This window comes from Clupea harengus, chromosome 18, assembly GCF_900700415.2.
Source record: "Clupea harengus chromosome 18, Ch_v2.0.2, whole genome shotgun sequence".
Lineage (NCBI taxonomy): Eukaryota > Metazoa > Chordata > Actinopteri > Clupeiformes > Clupeidae > Clupea > Clupea harengus.
In genome coordinates, this window is record NC_045169.1 from 11,268,667 (window position 1) to 11,284,839 (window position 16,173).

Below are 16,173 nucleotides of genomic sequence, written 5' to 3' on the forward strand. Positions count from 1 at the left end.
CTACGTTTACCGTTGGGTAATGGTCTTCCCTCAAACAAGGCAGCACTTCACATGCACTCCGCTTGAATGCTACCAAACAAGCAAGTTTGCTTGTAATGCGAATATTAATTTAAGCTATACCCCTGTGGCATCGTCCTTGAAGTCTCTGACTTTTTCCTCTGGTATCCTTATCTCTTAGACCAAATACCATGGTTACTTTGCTGCCATCTTGCCCGAGAGTCTCCAGGTCTCCTGGGTTGCCATCCGCAATGATGCATAGTAGAGATGAGGCCCAAGATGGAGAGAGGACATTTGATAGGAAAGTACTGTTGGAGAAACCATCCAAAAAAGTCTCCAAAGTCACTGTTTCTCAGGGCCCTGTACCAGAAACGTTAACCAAAGATGAAGAAGATGCAAGGGGTATGGCATACTTATCGCCATGCTGTCCAAGAGAAGCCAGACCTCCAGGATTGCCATCTACACACTTGCCAATGGCAGATGGCCCAAGAATTGTAATGGAACCAAACATGGTGGACCTTCTTCCGACTTGTGTAAGAGTATCCAGTGTTCCTGGTATTCCATCCTGGCAACAAATGAACTTAATACAGTCGAGGGATAATTTGTGGTGTTTAAGCAAGAAACCATTGTGTCAAACCAGTCTAAGAGAAAAGTCTCTGGTTTTTGCCACCCCAGGCAGAGTATATGACGACAAAGAATCCAGAAGACATATGATGGCCCTGGTCCCATCTTGCCCTAGTAAAAGCCAAATACCAGGGTTTCCATCAGCACCAAGACCCAAAGTGGATCCAAGACATCAAATGCCAAGTATGACAGACATTCTACCAAGTTGCCCAAAATCCTCACAAATTCCAGGATTACCAACCATAATGGCCTCAAATGAAACACTGGCACTGAAGTGGCCATCTGAGGATATTGTGTTCTTTAAACCCTTTAAGGAAAAGCCAAAGATCCTTCATTTTCATGACCTTGGCAAATTTTATCATGATATGGAAATGTTAAAAACTATGTTGGTTCTTGTACCAACTTGTCCAAGAAAAGCCAGAATCCCAGGTTTTCCATCTGTTCCAAGAGACCCCAAAAAGTTACACGCTGATAAGGCTCCAAGCATGGTTAATATTTTACCAACTTGTCCCAAATCCTCAGGAGTCGCCGGACTTCCGTCAAGATCACTTGCAGAGTCCACTGGCTGGTTCATGGATAACTCATCTCTGTTTGAAAAGCCATTTAAGAGCCCAGCATCTAAGATACACCATTTCCCAGCAGCCCCCGGGCTGTTGGATACAAGTGTTAACATGTCGAACATGAGGCCATCTTGTCCTAGAGCTACAAGGATACCTGGTTGTCCTTCAGCACCGCAACCTGAAATTGTCAGGCCTCCGAGTATAGTGAACCTTGTACCCTCTTGCCCCAAAGTTTCTAAAGTTATGGGCCTCCCATCAATCATGGCAGTTAATGCAGAACAGGAAATACCACACTGGTACAAAATAGCCAAGAAACCTTTGTGGGTAAAACAAAGAAAGGACCCATCTGGTTTAGTTAAACCTTTGTCTCTAAGAATTAAATTATTAAAAGAATGTGGAGATATCAGAAGACCCATGGTTAATCTGGCTCCTACCTGCCCATGGCAAGCAAGAGTGCCTGGTTTCCCATCTGCACCAAGGCCAGAACCGGAGAGGGCACGAAGTATGATAAATCTTTTGCCGTCCTGTCCAAAGATGTCCATGGTGCCTGGTATGTCATCTGCCAAGTTAGTGGAAGAGTTTGATTTAGTTAAAGCTTGGCCTACCAGGGAGATGTCTTTATGGATCAAACCTTTTAAAAGTAAGCACTGTCAAGCCATATGTTTAGAACCAGCACAGTATAGACCGGCAGATGATTCTGGAAGGGATATAGTAAAAAATATGTGGCTCCTTGTACCATGTTGCCCAGGAAAAGCAACAGTACCCGGGTTTCCATCATCACCAAAGCCAAAACTGGACAACACTCCAAACATGGTGAACCTTTTGCCATGTTGTCCAAAAGTCGCTAGGATTCCAGGAGTACCATCCACAAGAATGTCCAAAACTGAGTTACACTCAGCAATAAATTGGCCATTAGGTATTGAACCTTTTTGGGTTAAACCACTTAGGAAGAAATCCTATGAATCTGTTCTGGTTCTTCCAGTTCAATACATAACAATCTTGGATAAAATTATTATCAAAGGAATGTCTTACCTAGCACCATCTTGCCCAGGAAGAGCAAGGATGCCTGGTTTTCCATCTGCTCCAAGACCCCAAGCAGTCAGGGCACCTGGTATGGTTAGCATGCGGCCATCATGTCCACAGTCTTCAAGGGTGCCTGGTCTGCCATCCACCAGACAATCCCACACAGGGTTTGATGCAGAAGTGAATTGGCATGCAGGTACGAAAACATTGTGGGCTAAAACAATGAAGGTCAACTCATGTCCACATGTATTAGATTGTCCATCCCAATATTGCTCAACAAAGGACAGATGTGTTATAAGAAGCATGGTGTCCTTGGTGCCATCTTGCCCAGGAAAAGCAAGGATGCCTGGTTTTCCATCTGCTCCAAGACCCCAAGCAGTCAAGGCACCTGGTATGGTTAGCATGCGGCCATCATGTCCACAGTCTTCAAGGGTGCCTGGTCTGCCATCCACCAGACAATCCCACACAGGGTTTGATGCTAAAGTGAATTGGCATGCCGGTACGAAAACATTGTTGGCTAAACCAATGAAGGTCAACTCATGTCCACATGTATTAGATTGTCCATCCCAGTATAGCTCAACAAAGGACAAATGTGTTATTAGAAGCATGGTGTCCTTGGTGCCATCTTGCCCAGCAAATGCGAGATCACCTGGTTTTCCCTCTCTGCCAAGGTTGGAGTCCAGCCTTTTGCCAAGCATGGCCAACATACTGCCATTTTACCTATCTGGCTCTTCAGCAGAAGACAAAGATAAAGCTTTGCTTGGTGAAAGGAATCCATGTCAACCTGTATCGATGTTGGCATTGACGTCATTTGGACCAAGTGAAGTTTCTGGGTATCTTTCCACACCCTCTCAAAGTCATACAGAACTACCTTGTGAAAAACTCAAATTTCTGCCAAGGCTAGAGGATATCAGTAGCCGTAAACATACATGTCCATCTGAGCCAAACCAGCAGCCTCCGTCTGCCCATATGACCAATGATGATGATGATGCAAAACCAGACTTAAGCTCTGTACCAACCCTTATTATGGAGAACAAGGGCTTTGAGGCAAGAGATAAGAGAAATGAGGGCACTCTGAACCGAGGGTAAGTGTAGGAGACTGAACATATGTTCTTGGTTGTATTAGACTTCAGAAGCATTGTCTCCTCACCGTTGGTGTCCTTACAATAAAATATGTGCATTTGCACCATTTTCAGGCATTTGCAGTGCAGAATGTGGCACTCTATTCCAGATACACCGTTAATTTTGTCTGTTAGGGAGAGGTGAGTTTTGATGGCATTCTTGTAATGGTGTGTTACCTAAGTGCTACTGTTCAGTGCTACTGAAAAATTAATACTGCATCCAGGGAGCATTTTGATCTTAATTTCAATGATAATTTTAACGACAATTAAAGTGTGTTTCGTCACCTTTTCTTACCATGTTCTTTCTGTCAGTTGGACAGAAGAATGGACTGTGTTTCTATGTATTAGCCAAGTGTGTTACAGAGGGAAGGGCTCGGTTATTGTGGAATAACTACATGAATGAAATGTGACCTGACTCAGCAGCCAGACGTGTGTTAAAAAATGGTGTGATGTCCCACTGCTTTTTGCCCCGACACGTCCATGTTCACCCATGATCTGGCATGATTTGCGTGGTGTTCACTTGAGTGATGAGTATTGTTGGTGTGTTGAAGGGCTGAAACTTTCCTAACAAGCACATGTTCTATATCTGTGGCAGCATGTTTTTTTTTGTGGCATGCATATAACACAAAGCTTAAATATTTTCATAAAGAATAAATGTCTCACAAAATTGTCCCTTGCCTTTAGATCTGGAAATATGACTGCTCTGGTACCAGCATGTCCAAGAACAAGCAGTATCCCAGGATTCCCATCCACACAAATGACTAGCGCAGACACTGGATTAGAGAACTTTTCAGTGGACAAAAGCACATTGTGGGAGAAACCATTAAAAGAGTCACATGTATTGCCAGTGGATATAGCAAAAGAGCAAAGAGACACAATGACAGGGATGGTGAACTTAGGACCTTCTTGTCCAAAGAGGGCAAGAATGCTTGGTTTTCCATCAGTAGACTCGCCAGAATCAGAGGTACATCCAGTAGAGATGACACTAAATATGATCAATCTTACACCATCTTGCCCAAGTGTAACTAGAGTGGTTGGAATGCCATCCATAGTCACTGACAACACTCCTAACATCAAATGGACAGCCGGGTCAGTTGACAGATGGTCGATATGGGAGAGACCTCTAAAGAGAAAATCTTCGGCAACCATTTTGTCCACCCTATTCCCTAAAACATCAAAAGAAATTATGAAAAACATGTTTGCCATGGTTCCCTCATGTCCACCAGCCTCAAGCATCCCTGGATTCCCATCAGCAAAGAGAACCAAGGAAGCACAAATGCCATCCATGAGGTCCCTGTTCCAATCATGCCCAAACATATCCAATATCACCGGCATCCCTTCAAAATTAACACAGCCAGCAGACCAACCTAACATTGAGTGGTTAAATGTCAGGGGAACTCTGTGGGTGAAGCAGCCACTGAAGAGACTAGAATTACCCAGGCAGACATTTGTAGAGGACACAGAGATCTGTAGTACAATGTGGGCTCTGGTGCCATCTTGCCCAGTTGCAGCCTCAGTCCCTGGTTTCCCTTCTGCACCTCAGCGTATAGCAGATAAGCGGCAGATACAAAAAGAGCCAGTCATGGTAAATATTGTACATGCTTGCCCAAAGTTGTCCATAATTCCTGGAATACCATCTCAAGATGCAACTAATGTACAACAAATACCTGACAAAACTGTTCTATGGGACAAGCCTCCTCAAATAAAGAGTTTTGCTATAGCAATGTTACAGTCAGGTGATAAAACAATTGATAAAGATATGGTGGCTTTGGTCCCTTCGTGCCCAGAGGTTGCAAGAATTCCTGGGTTTCCATCTGCCCCACGTTGCAAAGTTAATTTAGAGCCAAATATGGCAAATATTCTCCCATGTTGTCCAAAGATAGCAAGAGTTCCTGGATGCCCATCCAGAGAGAGTGCTGTGACATCAGAAGGGCTCAGCGACAAGTCATCTATTTGGCGCAAGCCATTAAGAGATAAGACTGTAAGAATTGCATTTATTACACATGGCTCAAGCCCACAGTATAAAAACATGTATGCTTTGGTGCCAGCTTGCCCAACAAAAGCAAGGATTCCTGGGTTTCCATCTGCCCCACACGGCAAAGTTAATTTAGAGCCAAATATGGCAAAAATGCGCCCATGTTGTCCAAAGATAGCAAGAGTTCCTGGAATACCATCTCAAGATGTGACTAATTTAGAACAAATACCCGAAAAAACTGTTCTATGGGACAAGCCTCCTCAAATGAAGATGTTTGCCATAGAAATGTTACAGTCAGGTGATAAAATAATTGATAAAGATATGGTGGCTTTGGTCCCTTCGTGCCCTGAAGTTGCAAGAATCCCTGGGTTTCCATCTGCCCCACGCCGTAAAGTTAATTTAGAGCCAAATATGGCAAATATTCTCCCATGTTGTCCAAAGATAGCAAGAGCTCCTGGATGCCCATCCAGAGAGAATGCTGTGACATCAGAATGGCTCAGCGACAAGTCATCCATTTGGCACAAGCCATTAAGAGATAAGACCGTAAGAATTGAAGCTATTATGCATGGCTCAAGCCCACAGTATAAAAACATGCATGCTTTGGTGCCAGCTTGCCCAACAAAAGCAATTATTCCTGGATTCCCATCTGCCCCACAACCCAAGTGTTGGGAAGTGTCCAACATGATAAACATGAGATCTTCTTGTCCAAAAGTGTCCTGTGCTCCTGGGGTCCCTTGCACTGAGAGATTGCACACTGGACGGTGGCTTTTTAGTAAAATACCAGAATGGGAGAAACCATTTAAAAGTCCAAAGTTGTTGATGCAGACTTCCTCTGTCCTTGAAAGTTTGCCAAATGATAGTCATATAATGCAAAGAATGATGTCTTTAGCATCAACATGTCCAAAAGTAGCACGTGCTCAAGGGTTCCCCTCTGCCCCACTACCAGGAGCGAAAAAGAGGCCACATATGTTTTCACTTCTTCAATCCATCCCAAGAGTCAGTAACATACCTGGCATGTCCTCTTCAGCTATGTTGATTTTTGACATAAGTCATTCAAAATCATGGCCAGTGCAGACATGTCCAGTGATCAAGAAACCTCTGAAAGAGAGGTCTGCCATGATGATCACCAGCTATCAGTATGACAGATGGACCATGGGAAACATGTTTCTCTTGAGACCAGCATGTCCAATCAGGGCTACAAATCCTGGCTTTCCATCTGTATATAGGCCCCCATCAGTGGAGGAACACACAGCAAGTGCACTTTACCCATCATGCCCAAAGGAGTCTTGCATCCCTGGCATCCCCTCCTTAATGATAAACCCAGCTCAATCACTAGAGGCTGTTTTATATAAGCAGATATTACTGAAAAGGCCTTTGAGAGTAACACAATCTGGAACTGTACTTCCCTATCCCACAACTGAAAATGAAGAAGTTTTTAAAAGTATGGTGGCCCTGCTACCATCTTGCCCAAGAGAGGCAAGGACCCCTGGGTTCCCGTCTGCACCTCCCCCCGCACTAGACTCTGAAAGTCTAGTTTGTCCTGAGACAGCATCAACTGATCAAACTGCGAACATTGCTGGGGTGATCACTGAGCAAAACTTAGTGGAGGCTATAGACATATCGGAGATGGACACACATGGGGACATTGAGAACACTGGTAAGAGTGGTATACAGAGAGTGTTCTTTCTACATGTGCTGTCTTAATTATCATTTGGAATTTACATCACTTGTGTGTCTTGTTGAAGGAATATGCATCGAGGTAAAGCCCACAAGTGCCATTACATTAACCACTGGGTAAGTTTCAGAAGGTTGCTCTTTGCATGGATTGCAGTGTTGCCATGTGTTTCTTAGCACACAGGTAGAAAAATGTGTGTTTGCTCTTTGGTCAAACCTCACAAAACTTTGCCCAAGGGTGGTCTCACACAAAGGAGCTTCAGGATTTGAAAATGCATTTGAATGATTTCTGTTATTGGGCAAACTGCATTAAGTCATGTATTTTGCTGTGTGTTCTCCCTAAACCTTTATGTTCTGTAGTCAGAGCTTGAAAATGTTTCTCTACTTGTATGCAAATAGGCTGCATAGGTTGCATGTGTTTGCCAAAGATCGTTTCTGAACCCCTTGTTAAGCTCTGGACTTCGAGGCCAGGCAAGTAAGGCCTACCAATGTTTTCACATTGTTTTGGCTGTGGTAGTGTTGATTTGTATTGCATGTGTGGTGTACAGTATGTTTTCAAGGATTCATACTGTATGCTCTCCACAAACTCTCTCCCCCAATGCCCAATGTGTTGTCCTTCTTGTCAGGGAACCTGGTAGTCCAACCAAAGAGGAATGTAAAGAGGATGTGCTCTTTATAAAAGACGAGCCGTCTCCATGTTTTGCACATGATACAGCAGACTTCTCTGAGTCTGGGCTTGTATTAGATTGGGAAGTGTTGGAAGCCGAGGACTCTTCTGTAGAAAAAGAGGAAGGGTCGTCAGGACTGGTAAAGACGATAGTTGGTGTCTTTCACAAAGGGTAAGTGAACAGTGTGAGATAGCTTTACAGACAACGTGACATACTCTCCTGGCACTAACTTATCCAGCTCAATGAGCATTTGTTGCCATAGCTTTATGTAGCGCTGACATCCAAATTCTTCAGAATATTTATTTTGTTCTGTATCACCCCGTAGCATTTCTGATGCAAATCTATGGGTAGAGCCATCAGCCCTGGCTCTCTCACTGCAGAGCATCTCCTGTTTGTTCATGGTGTCAATCCTCCACCTCTCTTATAGTTATGAGACTGTTGCCGCAATATTACATCCCTCAAGCCCAACTGATGTGGACGATCTCGAGAATCTCTTCTCCTCTGTGGACCCCAGTGACGCTGATGGACGTATTCAAAGCCAGGATGAAGCAAGTGGGGCATTGTCATTCCTTGGAGCAGAGCAGGACGAGGAGCTTCCTGGAAGTGCGGAGCCGTATATGTACCATTTGTCTGAGGGCAGATCTGAGTCTCCATCAGAGGATGAGTGTTGGCTGGTTGAAGGTGGTGGCTTTAGCATGATGAAGAAATGGCCTCCAGAGGATGATCTGTATGAGATCACCAAGGCGGAGGACTTCAGGGGGACAGAGGAAGTGGTAGAGAAAGCTTTGGGTGTTGATTCACTAAGCCAAACCAAAGTGAAAACATCTCGACAGGAGGAGGACTCAGGATCAAGGGAGGTATTGGAACAGTGCATACCAGCACTCACTGTTGACACACAGAGAGATCAAACTGAACGGAAGTTTCCGGAACTGGGGTGAGTGTCTATGAGGCACATCTCACCATGATTTTTGGGTGGCTGCACGGCTTCAAGCATTCACTGTCCACTCCAGGCATAACTTCCCCTTCCCTCACGTTTGCATCCTCACATGCATAAACAGTGCTTTTGACGCCGGTGTTTGTGTGTATGGTTGTGTGCTGTCTGTGGTTTTAGAGGCCCTTTGTTGTGGCTCTGGTTGCAAATATAAATGTTAAATGCATTCACCTTTCTGTTTTTAATGTGGCAGCTACCCATTGGTACAGTATTAATCCTAATGTGTGCATGTGAGAAGTTTGTGAAACACCCGTGCACACTTGGAAGTTGTTGGTATGTTGGTTGTTTCATTGGAAGGGAATGTTTGGAAAATGTTTTTTGTCTGTGTTTGGTTGGTTTGGATTCATTTTAGCTTTAGCTTTCACAATTTGTCCTGTATTACGTGTCAGGGGATTAAAGGAAAGAGGGTTAAGGATGAAATGAATGCATTTCTCAGTCATTCGTATTGATTCTTTTGCCTGATTTTGCCATTTTTCCTGCAGCCCCAAGCACCCCAGTGCAAAAGGGGTTTCTGATCCTTCGCTACAGCTCACCGCTGAGGAGAATCCATTTGTCTCACGGGGGTCTCCCAGTACTGATGAATCAAAGCCGGCAGTGGTTGACCTGGTTCCGCCACGACGTACAAAGAGAAAAGACAGTTTGAACAGAGAGGCTCTAAAGGCTGTTGAGTTAGAATCAGCTAATACTGAGGGGGTTGCCCTCTCCAGTGTTGACAAACTCACTCCCCCTCTGCGAAACAAGAAGATGAAGGCAGAGGGGTCTCACAATGTAGAGATTGCTAATGTTGAAAGTGCGCCGTTGACGGAGTCTGTTGGAGGTGAAGGACAGCAGAAAGTAGCTTCCTCCTTGTTGGAAACAAGGGATGTGGTTTCCTCTGAACTCACTCTGGAGGTAAAATCTCCTCAGACAATGGAGGACAAAACTGATTCACCTCTGACCTCTGAAATGCCTCAAGAGCCTACAGATGGAAGTGTGCCCTCTGAGGAAGTGATAGAAGAACCCAAAAATTCAGATGTTTTACTCCCATCCTTCTCTGATGATACTCCACCGCTCCAAATAGGTACACTGGAAAACAAAGGTCCATCCAAAGACATTGACTCTCATTCTGCTGCACACAATCAGACTGTACCTGCAGCTGAATTTGTACCACCTCCACGCAGCAGGAAAGAAAAAAGGCCCTCTCCGCTTCTCACAAAAGACACAACCACCTCGTCTGTTCAGTCTAGGGGTTGTTCACCTGCACCGAAAGAACCGGTGGTGCCCAAGCGCAAGAAGAAGGGCAGGTCTCAGTCATGTGAAATCTCTGTAGTTAGCAGTACTGAGAGTTGGAAGGAGATGAAGGCGAAGACCCCAGAGTCAGATAAACCTCCAGCCAAAGTATTGGATCTGAAGAAGCCAAACACAGACATCTCTGAGCTCATAGCTGGAGTGAAGATGCGAAAGAAACGAGCACAGCTGCCTGTTCCCATGCCCCGTCAGAAGAACCGCCTAAGTGGATCTTTTGTTGATGACATGCCAGCAGTGGACAAAGAAGCCTGGGGAAAGGCGGTTACTGAGGGCCTAACAAACGTACACGTTCACATGCCTTGGATGAAGAAGCAATTGAGTGGATCCTGCCTGGATGATGCGTCATCACCTACAGAACCTCAGTCATGTGCAGCGGAAACAGCAGTGGAGGTGGAGGCCAGGGTGAGAGAGGGCCTGTCAAACTTACCCATTCCAATGCTTCGTGCTAAGAAGCGCCTCAGTGGGTCTATCCTGGATGACCCTTTATCAGCTGCAGAATCTGGTGTTTGTGGGATAGAACCAGCAGCAAAAGCCTTGGGTAAAGGGATGACTGAACGCTTGTCAAACTTGCCTGTCCCCATGCCTCGTATTAAAAAACGTCTCAGCGGATCTTTCCTGGATGTCATGACATCACCTGCAGACTTGCATCTGGGTGCGGTGGGAACCGCAGTGGACATAGAGGCCAGTAAAAAGGGGATGGCAGAAGACCTAGCAAACCTACCAGTTCCCATGGCTCGGATGAGGAAACGGCCAAGTGGATCTTTTCTAGATGACATTTCATCCCCTACAGAATCTCAGTTATTTGCAATCAAACCAGCAGAGGACATAGCAGCCAAGGTGATGGAGGTCAGAAAAGGCCTATCAACCTTACCCATCCCCATGCCTCGTATGAAGAAACGATTAAGTGGAGCTTTCCTGGATGACTCATCACCACCTATTGAATTGCTAGCATCTTCAGCAGCATCAGCAGTACACGTGGATGCCAGCAGGAAGGCAGTGCTAGAGGGTCTTTCAAGCGTGCCTGTCCTCATGCCTCGTTCAAAAAAGCGTCTCAGTGAAAGCCTCACCGATGTGAGCTCGCCAGCAGACTCCCCTCTGTCCTCCCCTATAGGCTCTTATGAGACTAAAGATTCATTTTTCTCAAAACTGTTTCAACCCTCCAACGAGGGCATCTGTAAAGACTCTTCCCCTCCAGTTTCTGTTGAAGCGTTTGGAAGCAGTGATGGAAGGGAGGAGAAATCAGAGCCCTATGTCACCACAACGGCCTCTGAGGGGCAAACAGAGGCAGCTGTCTTACTGGCCAGAGACATGACACATATGGACAAGGAGACATCCTCAGAGACAGCTGTCTTACTGGCCGGAGATGTGACGCATATGGACAAGGAGACATCCTCAGAGACAGCTGTCTTACTGGCCGAAGACGTGACACATATGGACAAGGAGACATCCTCAGAGACAGCTGTCTTACTGGCCGGAGATGTGACGCATATGGACAAGGAGACATCCTCCGAGACAGCTGTCTTACTGGCCGGAGACGTGACACATATGGACAAGGAGACATCCTCCGGAGCCAGCACTGAACCACTGCCCGGAGACGCCGCTGTGTTGACACTAACAGAAGCTAATGCACCTGAGCGACCCGAGCAGACAGTTGACATTTTTGACCAGGCAAAGCAAACGGTGCTTTCAGGAGAATCTGATGTTGGAAAGCCTGCTGATGGCACTGAGGGGCCAGAGGCAGACTTCGGGCAAGCAGGACAGCACATGCCTGAGAGCACAGAGTCTGTAGAGGTGACGGCTACAGGTGGCAGTGTCTCAGATGATGAAAGGTAAGTTGAGTAAGAAGCCAAAAATAAAAACCTGTCGTGGTTTTCAGGAGTTAGGTGATGGGATTTCAGATTGTGGATTCCGTTGTGATGCAAATTCATGAATAAAAAAAAAAATATATATATATATATATATATATATATTGTTCTCCATCTAAAAACAATTATTTTTAAGCACACAGCCTCAGCAATGCTGGTTATGAACCATTATAACAGTCATATGACACAGACTGGTGGTGGTCGAAGATTTGTTCAGTACATTGTTGAACTGAAAGTGTTTTGTGGAATCTGAGTCGATTTAACAGTTGAAGTCAACTGTTAACCTCATTCTGTGAACCTCGTGATTTATCAAGACCTGTGTGTTTTTCTTTTTTTTTAGCCATCAGGGGGCAGCAGAGGACTCCAGTCTCCCTGTGGCCAGGCCTCGCATGAAGAAGCGACTGAGTGGCTCAGTCCCAGAGGACTCGTCCCCTACCGGTCAGGAAGAGCTGTCAGATGTTCCAGCTGTGGTGCCACGACGGAGCAAGAAGAAATTGATAGCAGACCCTGTGGACCTTCAGGGGAGAGGCTCCGCTGGGGATACAGCTGGGGGAGATGCAGACACAGCTAGATTTCAGGAGGTATTTAGCTTCGGAATAATTTGGTTGCAAGCAGTTGGGGACATAATTTGATGTAGCGTCATGTTTTATTATATTTTTATAATAAATTGCCTAAGTTCATTGTGTGCACTATGGTACCCAAAGCATGGTGAACATTTTGCCATGTTGTCCAATTTAATTTATTAGTTATATTTATGCTGTCTTTATAGTGATTGGTATTTTCACATAGGTCACATAAACCACCCTGGGCAAGAGATCTAGCTTAAAATGTAAAGGTTTAACAATACTGAATTAATTGATTCCTCACCCCCAAGACACACATTTCCCCAATGTTATTTCATTTTTCTCAAAGGCGCCCAGTCTCGTAAACTCCAGTCAGTCCCTGCTGCAGTGGTGTCAAGAGGTCACTCAGGGTCACAAAGGGGTGAAGATCACAAACTTCAGCACGTCATGGCGAAATGGCCTCGCCTTCTGTGCCATCCTGCATCACTTTCACCCAGATAAAATGTAAGCTTCTAAGACAGCGGTTCTCAAACTGGGGTCCCCTGGGGGTCCGCGAAAAAGTCTGGCTTCCAAAGGTTTTAACATTTTTTTTTTTTTTATTTAAATTTTTTTAAATTTTTTTATTGCAATACAGTATACAAAACATGTAGACTAATGTTACACGGTGTACCGATACTAGAAACGTTTTGAAAGGTATAAGTATAGTTACTTCATTAAAATAGCACGCAATCAGAGCGCACTCACTGTTCCGCTCCCTGTCAGGCTGCCTGCACGCCTTCACTGCAAGGGCGGGGCTGCCCAACTCTCACACATGCAACAGACAGCCTTCACAGCGAGTGATCTCAGGGGAGACATGGCCTCATGTGCAGGAGCTCTGGCCGACCGTCCTCGGCTTGTTTTAAAAAAACAAGTGAGATCTGGAAGTACTTCGGATACGAAGCAGACTGTGAAGGAAAGCCCATCGACACAGAGACCCGTCTGTAAAACATGCTTAAAAGCCACTCAGGCAAAGGGAGGTAACACGTCAAATATGGCTAAGGGCCTCTCAGACAGACACCCCGAACTTTTCAGAGAGTTCAAAGAACGACAGGTTAGCAAATGTGATTATAAATATGAACACCCCCAAGGTCACTATGGGTGTTACAGCCTAAGGGCTGAAACACACCAAACGCTTTTTTAAAACGGCAGACGCTTCAAAAACGCCTTGGCAAAGTGCGGCGGGCAAAACATTCACAGGATCAACAGGCTGTTTTGCCCGGCGCCTAGGAAGCGGAGCTGCGTGCGCAACCTGCCTGGGCCGAGTGTGACATTGATGAGCGGTGCGCCTCCGCGTCTTGCGCTGGAAAGTTGAGAATAGTTCAACTTCTAGCGCATCTAAAAAACGCTAGAAAGACGCAACACGTGGCGGAGAAAAGGCGCACACGCAAGGCGCGCCGTACCATAGGAAACAATGCATTTGCTAGCGTCCCGTTTTTAAAAACGCGTTTGGTGTGTTTCGGCCCTAACACGAGTAGCCTTAGCCTAGTTTAGCGACGAGCGATTTTCCCCATCAGACCACAGAATTTTGACTATGCGTAGTACAATGATCATAATGCAGTGTGGTTAACGTAACTAAACCGCACTTTTCACGCTAGTAATGTTAACTGCCATAATCTGCAAGTGATGCATTTAATCTTCCATCAGTACGGGTCGTGTTTATCGTTGCAGAAGGCCCTTTTTTAAAGATAGGTTAGCCATATAAGGCATATCGGATGGCCCTATTGCATGTAGCTATTCTCGTTTAAGACATTGATCTAGCTTTCAATTTGGCTGCAAAAACGTAGCCCAGTTCATTGTCAAAATTAACCTCTAGAAAGAAAACACTATACGTGTATAATCAATGCAGTGATGTCACCATGTTGTTTTCATTAGTATCTTGCTGGAGGCTAATACTAATATGAATGCCATTTGTTAAGTGTTCGTGACAACGCTAATACAGACAAGTGCCAATCACATCAGCCATAAAACAACTGCAGATATCTGGCTTCCAAAGGTTGCCATCGTTCAGTGACGACCGGGTAAATAAACTGCACTGGACAAACTATGTGCTGAGAGACAGGAACACCCTTCTCATTGATGACACACACACACACACAACACCACCACTGAAAAGAGTTTATCATATTTTTTGTACAGAGATTTGTACGGAGTGTCAGTCGGGGATACCAGTTTTTGATAACGTTAGGTGGATATTTCATGTTTGTTAATGTCTTTGTTAAAAATAAATCTTCAGAATCATCTCCGTTGGAAAACCCTACAATCTGAGTTGTATTGGAAAACCCTACAATCTGCTTTGATAAAAAAATGTATTCCATCAATATTTGGTTTTTATGTAAGGTAAACATTATTTAGCTTCTCAGCACATTTTCCAAAAGATAATTTACAAATCTATTCTACATACTGTCAAGTAATGCCAAATGTAATACAATGATTATCTAAAACTCTTAGTAATATTAGTACTATATGATTTTAGAGTAAAAGAGTCCAAAAGCATAAAACATTACAAATAGCTATAAGCCTATATGGTTTAATTTGGGATGCGATTATGAGGGGGTCCTCGGAAAATGTTCTACCCTTTGAGGGGTCCCTGGCCCCAAAAAGTTTGAGAACCCCTGTTCTAAGGCATTAAAAATAAACTTCTATAGAGAATTTCAGTAGAGAATGGAGGGCAGTTTTTTGTCAGTAGTGAAATGTTTTCAGTACTGGAATGTTTAAGATAAAAATGCATGTACAAAAAAATCTAATTGCCATTTTCTTCTCTTTACAGAAACTTTGAAATGTTGGACCCTTATGACATCAAGCATAACAACAAGAAGGTAAATATATTTAAGTTTCAGTGTATTCCAGGTACTTTTTCAATGCACTAAAATGCAATAGAAGTGTCCTTCTTTTGGCCTGAAGCTATATGGGCTGCCTCTAAACTCACTCTCACTCACTCTTCCCTCCTGTCCTCAGGCGTTTGATGGCTTTGCGGAGCTGGGTATCACACGTCTGATGGAGCCCTCAGACATGGTCCTGCTGGCCGTGCCGGACCGGCTCATCGTGATGACCTACCTCAACCAGATCCGCACAAACTTAACGGGCCAGGAGCTGAGCGTGAGGCAGATCGGCCGCGATTCCAGCGAGTCCAGCTACGCTGTGGGTACCACCGAGGCCCCGGACACCGAGGCCACCGCCCGTTACTGCGACGAGCAGCTGCAGAGGAGTGGCATCACCCTGGAGGCCCACGGCAGCCGTCCAGCGGAGAGTGGAGGGTCGCAGGAGAGGGAGAGGGATGCCACCAGCGCTACCAATGGGGACGTGGTGCCACCCCCGCGGGCCAAAAGGACGCAGGCGGTGGCAGCAGTAGCAGGGGCGTCGGGTGTGGGAATGGGCACGGCAGGATTTGTGCCACCTCCAAGGTCACACTCGACCTTGTCAAAGTCAGGGTTTGGCCACGTGAAGGACGCAGACTTGGTGAGGAAGAGGCGTTCGCAGATCAGAGGGGACTCTATGGACGAGTCGGAGCTGTCGGAAGCCCCAAGCAAATCAGAGGTACTGCATCATTCCGGAAGGTTCTAAGTAGCCACTGAATAGATATGGATATACATTTTTTAAGTGGTTCTTAAGGCTTTAATGAAACAAAGAACTGGTTTGTTATGCCCATATTGCAAACATAGATTTTAAAAGTATTTTCTTTAACATAACAAAAAGAAGACACTGTTGGGGGTATGTATTAGACTTACACTTCTACGAATGATGATTACAGCAATCATATATGTTTTTATTGTTTCAGTTCTATATTTG

General features: G+C 45.1%; 1 protein-coding gene across 11 annotated transcripts in view; it reads left to right on the top strand.

The window, feature by feature from the left end:
• The window catches only part of ehbp1l1a (EH domain binding protein 1-like 1a), a 46,948-nt gene that overhangs the window by 22,470 nt on the left and 8,305 nt on the right, over nucleotides 1–16,173 (top strand). For 6 of the 11 annotated variants that reach the window (XM_012832802.3, XM_012832807.3, XM_012832808.3 and 3 more), the window contains 11 exons: nucleotides 179–3,289; nucleotides 3,401–3,466; nucleotides 4,010–6,957; nucleotides 7,046–7,094; nucleotides 7,601–7,813; nucleotides 8,070–8,576; nucleotides 9,116–11,749; nucleotides 12,126–12,366; nucleotides 12,698–12,852; nucleotides 15,155–15,203; nucleotides 15,343–15,921. In XM_012832802.3, coding sequence (XP_012688256.2) covers nucleotides 179–3,289; nucleotides 3,401–3,466; nucleotides 4,010–6,957; nucleotides 7,046–7,094; nucleotides 7,601–7,813; nucleotides 8,070–8,576; nucleotides 9,116–11,749; nucleotides 12,126–12,366; nucleotides 12,698–12,852; nucleotides 15,155–15,203; nucleotides 15,343–15,921 — 10,552 coding nt within the window. The other 5 variants (XM_012832804.3, XM_012832810.3, XM_012832811.3 and 2 more) reach the window with 5 other exon arrangements.